Source organism: Canis lupus, chromosome 23 (assembly GCF_003254725.2).
Source record: "Canis lupus dingo isolate Sandy chromosome 23, ASM325472v2, whole genome shotgun sequence".
Classification (NCBI taxonomy): Eukaryota; Metazoa; Chordata; class Mammalia; order Carnivora; family Canidae; genus Canis; species Canis lupus.
The window spans coordinates 3,588,483-3,600,793 of NC_064265.1; the positions used below are offsets into that span (position 1 = coordinate 3,588,483).

The 12,311-nt window shown below is 39.5% G+C and overlaps 1 protein-coding gene across 1 annotated transcript in view; it reads right to left on the bottom strand.

The window, feature by feature from the left end:
• FBXL2 (F-box and leucine rich repeat protein 2) overlaps positions 1 to 12,311 on the bottom strand; it is a 108,659-nt gene that overhangs the window by 22,430 nt on the left and 73,918 nt on the right. Inside the window, 8 exon segments of the mRNA XM_025461430.3 lie at positions 1,204 to 1,260; positions 1,809 to 1,853; positions 2,621 to 2,681; positions 4,179 to 4,309; positions 6,020 to 6,094; positions 6,227 to 6,353; positions 6,574 to 6,669; positions 6,770 to 6,838. Of these exon segments, the coding sequence (XP_025317215.3) occupies positions 1,204 to 1,260; positions 1,809 to 1,853; positions 2,621 to 2,681; positions 4,179 to 4,309; positions 6,020 to 6,094; positions 6,227 to 6,353; positions 6,574 to 6,669; positions 6,770 to 6,838 (661 nt within the window).

Sequence of the window (12,311 nt, forward strand, 5' to 3'; positions counted from 1 at the left end):
TTTGATTTATTTATTTATTTATTGAGAGAAGAAAGAGTGAGCAGGCACATACGCAAGTTGTGGGGAGGGGCAGAGGGACAGAAACCCCAAACAGACTCCCTGCTGAGTGTGGAGACCACCTCAGGGCTTGATCCCACAACCCATGAGACCATGACCTCAGCAAAAACAAACTGTCCAATGCTCAACCAAGCAAACACCCAGGTGCTCCTAGTCAGAGAGTTTGGATACAGGTAGGTTCCTGACTAATCTCTGAAATCTGACTCCAAACTCTTAACAAAAAAATGTCCCAGAGCTGTCCAGGGCCCAGTTGTACTTGTGCCTAAGACAGAAAGTATCCAGAGGAAATGTACAAATTAGGAAAATTGGTGGGGTCAGTACCCCAAAGCCAAATGGAGCTTTAATGGTGTTATAAAATTCTGGCTCCCACAGAGAGAGCAAGATTCAAGACAACAGAGAAAGCCAGCTTAAGAAAAAGTCTGTTGTGTGTCTCAGGGCAGCAGAAAGACCAGAGCCCATGGAGGCCAAAAAACCTGGGGCCTCCAAACCGTTGTGTGATTTTGGGCAAGTTTAATTGCTCTGAGCCTCAGGGTCTTCACTGATAAAATGGAGATGTCCAGAGTCGTACATCACAGGGCTGTGGATGGAATAAAATGAGACAATATATCTAGTGGGCATAGTAGCACAGTTCATGTGGGCTTGCCCAAAGGGTGGGGATTCCATCCTTCCTCCAGGCTCCACACTGAGCAGGGAGCCTAATGTAGGTCTCGATCTCAGGACCCTGGGTCATGAACTGAGGAGATGCTTAACCCACCGAGCCACCCAGGCACCCCAGAGCTTTTAATATATTTTAATTCTTCTTCCCCCATAGATAGATATAAGCAGGTATGGAATGAAATATGACACAAGGATGGCCTCAATCTTTTGTCTCGATTTTATCATTGTAACATGCTAAGTTTCACTCTCCCTGAGATAATGAACATGAATGGAGTGGTAAGGACATGGGTTTCTACAACAGGTTCACATCCTAAAATGAAAGCAGTAACATTTAGATAACCTACCTCCCAAATTAGCCCAACTAGCAGACCTTTGAAACCAAGAATGATGATACCTTTACAGAAAGGAAAACCAAACAGATTCTTGCTGTGGTGGGAGAGTTCTTTCATCTCTAAAAGGTGAATAATGTCACCAAAAACTCAGACTCACCAAGGCTTGCAGTTTAGGACAGTGAACGGAGAGCTGGATGAGTGTGCTGTCGGTTATCTGGAGAGAAACATGCTGTGTCAGTGTGGCTTCCACACCAGAACTTAATACCTAATTTTGGTTTCTCCTGAACATGAGAATCAAAAGGTGTAAAACAGAATTAAAAACTCATCTCAAGTACACTCAGGCTGGGAGCTCCTCTCTTCACCAACAATTTCAATTTCTATAGACACAAAGCTGTGTTTTAGTCTCTCCTCTGGTGATCCAAGGACAGAGGACAAAGAGGGAGTCACCCAGGATTCTCCTCTGTAGTCACCTCATCACTGTACTTGCAAACCTATTTCTCCCTTCAATTCTGTGAAATACATATTTTTTTAATGTTTGGCAAAAAATGGAGCCACCCTGACTTCTCAACTGTAGCTCTGGTGGCTAAGAATAGCCCAAAGTTCATGCATCCCACTGCCATGGCCCTCATGGGTTCCCAATTCCTAACCCACACACTGGGGTGAGGAGGGTTCAGACAACAGCCAGCTGGGGTCTCTGGCTGTGCCTGTTTGTCTCTCAGGACTGAGGGGCAGCCCTGCAGGGCTTGTCAGGTGGGTACTTACCAGGATGCATTCTTCAAGATCCATCTTCTCCAGGTCATGGCAATTCTGGAAAAGTCCGTAAGACATCCCCCACCATGTGGTCAGTGGTCAGGGCAACACTGGTGACTTGCCCTATCTGAGTACTGGCCCCGAATCCTTGTTCTCTTCCATTAAGGAGTGTGACCCAGTGAGCCAGCACTTCTGAGAAGGTGCCTTTTGAATCACATTCACTTTGAAAATGGGAATGTGGCCACCCTGGGCTTCATTTCCTTTTCTCATCTGGAAAGGTAGGGCCTTCCACCTTCCCAGTGGCTCATGGGTATCCTCCTCTAAATTTAGCCATAGAATAGGCTTGGGAAGGCATGGGGTAGAGTGCTCAAGCACAGTGTGGACAGGTGAGGGTTAGGGTAGGAGGAAGAGTATATCACCATCCCCATGGGTTCCCAGCAACAGGCCAGAGAGACCCCCATGATGGTTAGTGTCTAAAGGGTGATGTGGAAGGAGCAGAGGCACAGCACAATTCAGTTAGGGGAAGCTACTGACAGGCTGCATCAGGGTTTGTATGAGGAAGGGCATGTCCTGCCAGGGAAGAAGTTTCTCTCATTGTGGTCCCACCTGACCAAGTGAGAGTGCTCTAGACCTGCTCCAGAACCCCCTAGAGGACCACTTTCCCTTTTTGGGGAAAATGTGAAAATGTACCCTGAGCACTCTACTTCATATCTGTCCTTTCTGAAGGTACACACATTTTTGCACATTCCAAACCACAGCAAGTTATTTTGAAATGGGGGAGGTAAATTATAGTTTGGTTCTGTTTTTTGAAACCTCTGGCTTACCCGAGCTAAAAGTGTAAAGCCTGCATCAGTCAAATGGGAACATCGGGCAGCCTCCAAAATCCTGGGATATAGGGTGCATGGGAGGAAAAGGTAGTGACTGATTAACAATAGAAACACATATTTTAAGATGCACACAATTGAGTTTATTCTGCTCTCTGACACATGTTTGCTTCTGGAACAGCCCTGAGGACTGGTAAATGCAAATACTGTCCCACTGGATAGATGAGGGGAAGCAGGCTTAGGGAGAAATGTGGCCTGCCTTAAGTCCCAAGGTTCCAGCTCAAATTCAGATAGTGAACCCAGGAATCTTACCATAATATCAGGACATTGCTGCTGCTATTGCTTTTAAATATTACTCCAATATTTGTTTTTTAAACACAATTAAAATGAACTTTTACTCAACAAAGTTATCTTGATATATAAACTGCATTTAGTGAAATTCCCAGTTACCCTAATAGAAACTTTAAAAATTTGCAGCAAGTGAAAAACATGAGTTAATTCTCAATGCCCATGCTTAATGGGGATGGAGTAATAAATAACATTTTAAAGTTAAATATGCCCTTGTAGCAGTAATTTTAACCACATTTCTGACCAGTTTTGATCACCCATATTCCTTCTACAATTCAGAAATATCAAAATTGTCTAGAATTGTCCCTAATGCAATAGTAAGAAAAATGGGCAAAAGACACCAAGAGACAATCCTTAAAAGATATAAAACTGGTGTAAGCATGAGAAATGGATCAGTTTCACTGATGAGTAAACAACAAAATAAGTATCTTTTTTTTTTAATAAGTATCTTTTTTCAGCCTCTTGTACAGGGGTTAAGTCTCAAACACTACTTTTACTTCCTACTCATCATATGGCCCAAGATACATTATGTGATTTTCTTTGAGTCCCAATCTCTCCTCTGCAAAACAAGTGAGAATAATAGTGCATATCTCCTATAGATGTGGTCAGGATTAACTGAGATAATGCTTATAAAAGTGCCCAACACAGAGCCTGGAATATAAATGAGTTCAACTGATGTTAATTATGATTATTACTTTGTTGCCATTATTAAAGTTTTAATATTCATAATATTACTGGAGAAAATCAATATTTATTTGTTACAACAGAACTTCTTTCTCCTGGGGAAGGTGATAAATAAGGTTACTGTGATCCCCTACCCCCTTCTGTCCATTTAGCATCTGGTGTAGGGGAGAATCTGGTGACATTTGGATGTAAGGTTGTCATTCTGACACTATCAGATCACTCTGATGTCAAAGTTATAACAGGATGAAGCAAATCAAGTGGGCACATGTGTAAAGTCCACCAAGAAATTACAGTTCAGGTTCCCTGATGGTGGACAGTTTGGTACCCTCCTGTATACCCGTAAATAACCTGGATTACATATTGTTCCACCCCAACCCATCTAGCAAAAGCCAGCAATAACACAATCCCACTGCCACCTCCATCACTACCTATCCACCTGCTGGCAAACCTTTCCCTTCCTGCAGGAAGACTTCCTGGTCAGTCCTGCCAAGCTCTGAGCTACAAAGCAAAAGCATGGTGCACTCACTGAAGTCTCGGGCAGTTCAAAGCCAGGGCTGTGAGAGAGGCGTCTGTGAGGTTACTGCAGCCAGAAAGGCAGAGGGCCTGAAGCCGATGGCAGCCCCTGCATATCTGCACCACACCTTCATCTGTAATGCGCTAGGGAAAGCCAAAATAGGAAAGAACATCAGAAGGCACCAACAATACTGAAATGAGAGCAGCAAAAAATGGAATCTACTGCTGATCTGTTAAGTTGCCAAATACTAGCATTTTATCCTAACAGTTTAAATAAAATAAAATGAAGTACAGAGTTGACATGTATTGGTTACCTCTGTACAGCTTTAAAATATTCTAGCATTACCAATAGAGAATGACATTTTTTAAAAAGATTTCTTTATTTTAGAGAGAGTGTATGTGTGCGCAAGCAGGGGGACAGGCAAAGGGAAGGGTGAAAGAGAATCTTCAAGCAGACTCTCTACTGAATGTGGAGCTGAACATGGGATTCAATCTCAAGAGCCCAAGATCATGACCTAAACTGAAATCAAGAGTCAGATGCTCAATCAACTGAGCAACCCAGGTGCCTCCCAAGAATGAAATTTAAAAATTCCATTCCCCTCTCCAGCATTCATTTGATTTTTTTTTTTCAGGAAGAATTCATAAACTTATGTTAAAGACCAGATTAAATAAAGAGCTCATAAGATTTGCCTAGTTAAAAAAAAAAAAGTTAAGAAACAAAACAAAACAAAAAAAGATTTGCCTAGTTAAGTGATATAATAATTTTTGGTTGAATTTCTACAGATTAATGTTTTAAGTATCTACCATATAAACCACATATGTATATATTTATAAATATTTCCTCAAATGTTTTAGAAAATAGCATATGAAATAAATCACTAAATTATTGATAAATAACTTGCATATTTATTTTTTTTAAAGATTTATTTATCCATTTTAAAGACAGAGAGAGAGTGTGAGGAAGGAGGGTTAGAGGGGGAGAATCTTAAAGCAGACCTGCAGAAGGCCCAATCTTACAACCTGTGAGATCACGACCCATAACATCACAACCTGAGCCAAAACAAAGAGTTGGATGCTTAACTGACTGAGCTACCCAGGCATCCCTGGCTTGCACACTTATATTCTACTTTAAGCCATCTGCCAGTTCCCTCCTACATGTAATGCAAGATCCTAATATTGCACAGTGCCCATAAAGTCATTATTTGTCCAGAAGACAGTTTCTGTTCTATCTCCCACCATCAAGGATTCTAAAGACTTAAATGATTCATTTACTGAATACCAACTGCAAGGAATTTCTTTTATATTTCTCAAAATTTATGCTCCCCTTGAGAAACCCAGGAGAATGTAGTAAGCGCTCTTCAAGAATCAACACTGACAATGGCCGTGAGGATGGAACAAGTGTTTTTCACATGCTAATGCCAAAATGAAAATTGCATCTTGCTCTTGCTTTATTTTTCAAAGCATTTTCACATCTATCATTTCATTTTATCCACTGAGATATGAGAGGTGTCATTATCCCCAGTTTATAAGTTAAAAAAAAAAAGACATTAAGAACTTACCATGAATTTGTTCAGGTTACTGACTAGTTCACAGTATTCCTGATATCTTAAAATAAATCGCAATGTCAATCTATATTATTTTTAGAGGAAAATGTTAGTGGCTTTGTATTGGCCATTGTGTTTAGACTGTTATTCTTTCATCTTGTGGCAAACTAACAGATCATATGAGGACACAGAATAAGAAAAAAAAGGGTGTGGCGACCATCCCACCTGCCTGGGTACTTCAAAGAGGGCCTACAGCAGACTCAGGGAGCTTGGGACAGGAGGATGCTCCCAGGTAAAGCACGTTACTTACTGAGCAGGACTGTAAGTTGAGGCTCACAAGTTCATGGCAGTAATTCTGAATGTGTTTCAGAGCTTCATCTTCTAACTGAGTGGACAGAGAGGGATGGAACCAGGTGAGGGAATAGTGAAGAATCAAAAAAAAATGCAACAGCAAGTTCTCTAATGAAGTGCCCACACCTCCTGTTAGATAAACACACCTCAATAGACCCCTCGGTACCTGTGTGCAGCCCCTTAGGAGTAGAGCTTTTAGGCCTCGACAACCTCGCACCAGTGCCTCAATGCCATCCTTTGTGATTTGGTCACACCAAGAGAGATTCAGGTACTCCAGGTTTCGGCAGCCCTCACTGAAAGAATAAGAAACAAGACCATACATGTGCAATCTATCCTACAGGTAGTGTATTATCAAGTTTGAGTTTGGTAAATAAAAAAAAAAATTAAGGGGAGAGAAAACCTCTGTGACCTGAGTCACCTATTTCTTATTCCAATGGGATCATTAGAACGGTTTTTAGACACACCAGGATACTCATAGGCTTAAGTGCTTCATCTGACAACAGGTACTCTTACCTGATCCCCTTTAAGGAGCTGTTTGTAATGGACACACAGGAGGTCAGATCTAGATGTTTCAGCTTGGAACAGAATCTGCTAAGGCTATAACACGTGCTGGAAAAGAGCAGACACACTAAAGGTATTTTCAACCATGTTTCTCTCCCCTCACTCTTCCTGTGGCCAATTAGTTACCAAACTAATTCTCATTCCTTACCTGTCAGTGATTTTGGTGCACCCATTGAGGTTTAAATGTTCAATGTTTCGGCAGTTCTGTGCAAAGGTCCTAAAAAGAAAAAAACATTTAAAAACTTGCAGTCAGCCACTAGAGGGCATGTGTCACCATTCACATTTAGAACAGAGCTCAAACTTTTAAATTTTATTTTACTGTGGAAAGAAGACTTAACATGAGATTCACTCCCAACAAATTTAAAGTGTACAATATGTTATTGTTGACTAAGGTACTGGTGCTCCTCAAGTTTTAATGTGACATGAAACACCTGGGGTTTTTGTCACAGTGCAGATTCTAATGGTATACCTTGACAAACTGATGGTCTCATTTCTAAGAAATTCCCAAGTGATGCCAGTGCTGCTACTTTGGGAACTATACTTTGAGAAGCAAAGCCCAAGACTGACTACATATCAGTCATAATTCTCCTTCAACCCACACCTTGGTGAACATCTGAGAATGGAGGCATGGCTCCTTGTTCTTTCTTCTCTATAGAAAAATCAGTTGGAAGCAAAGGGACTGAATCTTTTTTATACTGTGCCATGCTGTCATTTGGTTATTCAAGGGTCTTCCTGAAGAAATTATCTTTGGCCATTGACAGGATCAGTAGTTGATTGGTATGAAGAATCATCCACTTACTGGTGAGGATACTGAGTCATGAAGGGCAACTTCCTCAATGATTTGTGGGTTGGTAGAAAGGCCAAAAGTGGAAAATTAAATATCTCTTATTCACTACTTATTCCTTAACATATTCAATAAGGACTGGCAAGTCATCCACATTTTCCTGAAATACTGTTTCAATGTATTTATAGTGTTGAGTCCTGATTCTTCCATGCAGTACCCAAATGTCTCCAAAACCTGGCTTCAAACCAGATGTCACTCTTCTCTGCTCCTTGAGCTCTGGTTTGGTGCTATGGAACTAACCTGGAGCCTTGTGGAATCCCTGAGTTGAAGATATGGAGCCAAAATCTGACCAAGGTGATTAGAGTTATCAGAGAAGAGTATTGGGGGCACAGAGAAATTCAGAGGGTTTCCCTCAAGAATTCAGTAGAGTACTAATCAGAGCATGCATCCTGGGTAACTATCCAAAGCCAGGGAAAGAATCATCAAAAAGCACAGAAGGAACAACAGCCAGAGCTCACCCAGAGACAAAAGTGTCAATTCCCATAAGCCAATAGTGAAAAATGTCTTAATTTGTGGGGCACTGGGTAGAGCACTGAAAAGTATACAGGTGTACAATTAGTCCTCAACTAAACATGCCTTTGGTCCAACTTAACAACTTAAAAAAAGAAAAAAGATCTTAAAGGAAGTATGTCCAAATAACTATGTCCAGAATAAAATTCAAGAATATTTATAGGAATACAAAAAATATTCTGCACTCAAAATAAAATTCACAATGTCTGGCGCTGAGCAAAAAAACTGGCATGCATTCAAAGAAGGAAAATACATCCTTCTTTTTCTTTTTTCTCCTTTTTCTCCTTCTTGATTGCCTAAGAAAAATCAATCAAAGTTGACCCAAAACTGATACATATATTAGAAATAGTAGACAAAGATATTATATGTTATTATAACTATGTTCTATAGAATAGAGTTCTATGGAGCTACATAAAGATTAAACATTATGTTTACTAAATGTGTTATGTAGAGACATCAGGGCTATTTTTAGAGACCCAAATTAAACTTTCAGAAAATGGCTAAAATAAATATTTTCTGGATGGGAGTCATAGCAGATTAGACATTATGGTAGAAAAGATTGGTGAATTTGAAGACATGGCAATAGAAACTATCCAAAACAAAACATGGAAAGAAAGGGGAAAAAAAAAGAACAGAGCATGAGCTGTGGGATAGCTTCAAGTAATCAAATATACAAGTGACTGGGAGTTCTCAAGGAACAGGAGATTGGGCAGGGGTGGGGTAGGATATCTGAAGAAGTAATGGCCAAAATTTTTCCAAAGTTTATGAAAGCTATAAACTTATAAATCCAATAAACTTTGTTTATCCAAGGGATAGAAGGCAGGTTTAACATTCAAAAATCAACCAGTGTAATTCAGCATGCTAACTAAATTAAAAAAAAAAAAAACATACAATCATCCAAAAGAAAAGATGCAGGAAAAGCATTAACAAGGATGCCTGGGTGGCTCAGCAGTTGAGCTTCCACCTTTGGCTCAGGGCATGATCCCGGGTCCAGGAATCAAGTCCTGCATCAGGCTCCCTGAAGGAACCTGTTTCTCCTTCTTCCTATGTCTCTGCCTTTCTGTCTCTCACGAATAAATAAATAAGATCTTAAAAAAAAAAAAAAAAAAGCCTTTGACAGTATCTAACACTCATTCTCAATTAAAAAAAAAAAAAATGAACAAACAACTCTCCACAAACTAGAAATACAAGAAAATTTCCCCAATTTGATGCTTATCAACAACAACAAAAATCTATAGCTAACATCATATTTGGATGCTTTCCCCTTAAGCCTAAGAACTGGCTAGGATGTCTATTCACCATTTCTATTTAACCATTTCTATTCAACACTGTAGTAGAGATTCTAGTCAGTGCAATAAGTTAAGAATAAGAAAAGGCACTAATTGAAAAGAAAGAAGAAAAGCTATTTTTACTTATAGGTGGCATGATTATGCTGAAAATCCAAAGTAATAAAAAAAAGCTACTAAAACCAAGTCTATCAAGGTTGGAGGATAAAAGATCAATGTACAAAAATCAATAGTATTTCTGTTTACTAACAATGAACAATCAAAAATTGAAATATAAAATATCACTTATAATAACATTTCATAACATTTAGGGATAAATATGACAAAAGAGGTGTACAATTATACTACTAATAATTGTAAAATATACTGAGAGAAATTTTAACACATCAAAATATATGGAGAGATATACTATGTTCATGAGTTGGAAGACTTGATATTGTTGTCAATTCTCCCTAAATTGATCTATGGATTCAATATCATCCTAAATCAAGATCCTAGCAAGATTTTTGTAGAAATTGACAAGCTGATTCTATAATTTATCTGAAAATGCCTGGGGTGCCTGGGTGGCTCAACTGGTTAAAGCTTCTGCCTTCAGCTCAGGTCACAATCCCAGGATTCTGAGATCGAGCCCTGCATGAGGGCTCCCTGCTCAGCGGGAAGCCTGCTTCTCCCTCTCCCTCTGCTGCTCCCCCTACTGTGCTCTCTTGCTCTGTTAAATAAATAAATAAAATCTTTTAAAAATTAAAAAAAAAAGAAATGCAATGGATCTAGAATAGCCATAACAACTTTGGAAAGAAGAATGAAGTTGGAGGACTTATACTAATTGATTTCAAAACTTATAAAGCTGCACTTAATCAAGACAATGTGGTTAGGTATAAAGACAGACAAATAGAGCAATGAAAAATATAGAGAGTACAAAAACAGTTCCACAATTATTTGGACAACTGATTTTCATCAAAGACGCAAAAGCAATTCAGTGGAGAAAGAGTGGTTATTTCAACATACAGTGCTAGAACAATCATACATCATATGCAAAAAATGAATTTCAATCTATACCTCATACCATATATAAAAATCAACTCAAAATGGATCATAAATCTAAACTACAAAACTTCTAGAAACACAGGAGAAAATCATTATGACTCTATATGTTAGTCAAAGATCTCACACATCACCAAAAGCATGATCTTACACATCACTAAAAGCACTTCATTAAAATGAAAAACTTCTCTTCAAAAGACAGTTAAGAGAATAAAAGGATGAGCCACAGACTGCAAGAAAACATTTACAAAACATAAGTCTGATTAAGGACCCGTATGCAGAATCTCACTCTCAAAATTCAATGGTAAGATAAAAACCAATCTAATAAAAAAACAGGCAACTCCCCCACAATTGAACAGACATTTCAGCAAAGAAAAGATGTGGATAGCGAAAGTACATAAAAAGATACTCAACAGCATTAATCATTAGAAACACAAATTAAAACCCCAATGAGATACTACTACACGTATCTATTAGAAAAGCTAAAATAAAAAAGACTGACCTACCAAGTGTTGACAAGGATGTGGAAGAACTAGAAGTACCATAAACTTCTGGTGGGAATATATAGTGATACAATCCTTTTTGGTAAAAGCTTGAAAAATTTTAAAAATTAAACATACACCTAGTCATTCCACTCCTTTTTTTTAAAATTTTTTATTTATTTATGATAGTCACAGAGAGAGAGAGAGAGAGAGAGAGAGAGAGAGGCAGAGACACAGGCAGAGGGAGAAGCAGGCTCCATGCACCGGGAGCCCGACATGGGATTCGATCCCGGATCTCAAGGATCACGCCCTGGGCCAAAGGCAGGCGCTAAACCTCTGCGCCACCCAGGGATCCCTAGTCTTTCCACTCCTAGGTATTTGCCCAAGAGAAATGAAAACGTATGACATACAAAATCTTGTACACAAATGTTCATAGCACTTTTATATTTAGTGGCTGCAAACTGGCAAGAATCCAAAGGAGAAATGAATAATTTTGTAGTATAACCATAAAATGGATTCAGCAATAAAAAAAAATGAACTAGGGGACGCCTCAGTAGCTCAGTGGTTGAGCGTCTGTCTGCCTTTGGTTCAGGTCATGGTCCCAGAGTCCCGAGATCGAGTCCCACATCGGGCTCTGGCATGGAGCCTGCTTCTCGCTCTGTCTCTCTCTCTCTCTCTCTGTCTCTCATGCATAAATAAAATCTTAAGAAAAAAAAAGAACGAACTATTGATACACACAACAACATGGATGGATCTCAAAACAATTATACAAAGTGAAAGAGGCCAGGCAAAAAGGAGTACAGTGTGTGTGTGTGTGTGTGTATGTGTGTGTGTATAATTATATATAGGTTTTTAAAAATTTAAACTAACCAATAATGACAGAAGGAGATCAATGGTTGCCTAGCAATGGGGCAGGGACAGGGTAGGAAGAAGGGATTATAAAGGCACATGAGGAAGCTTTTACAGGTCTAAGTTCATTATCTTGATTATCAGATTGTACACTTTAAATGCATAGTTTATTGTATCTCAATTAGATCTCAATAAAGCTGTTAACAATCCATAGGACTTCATATATAATGATACAGCAAGAGTTACAGAGAAGATACATATAAGATCCATTAGTACTGGGATTTTTTTTTTTTTTTAAGATTTTATTTCTTGGGGATCCCTGGGTGGCGCAGCGGTTTAGCACCTGCCTTTGGCCCAGGGCACGATCCTGGAGACCCGGGATCGAATCCCACGTTGGGCTCTCGATCCATGGAGCCTGCTTCTCCCTCTGCCTAGGTCTCTGCCTCTCTCTCTCTCTGTGTGACTATCATAAATAAATAAAAAATTTAAAAAAAAGATTTTATTTCTTTATTCATGAGAGACACACAAAGAGAGGCAGAGACATAGGCGGAGGGGGAAGTAGGCTCCCTACAGAGAACCTGATGGGGAACTCGATCTCAGGTCCCTGGGATCATGACCTGAGCCAAAGGCAGCCGCTCAACCACTGCACCACCCAGGTGCCCCTAGTACTGGGATTTT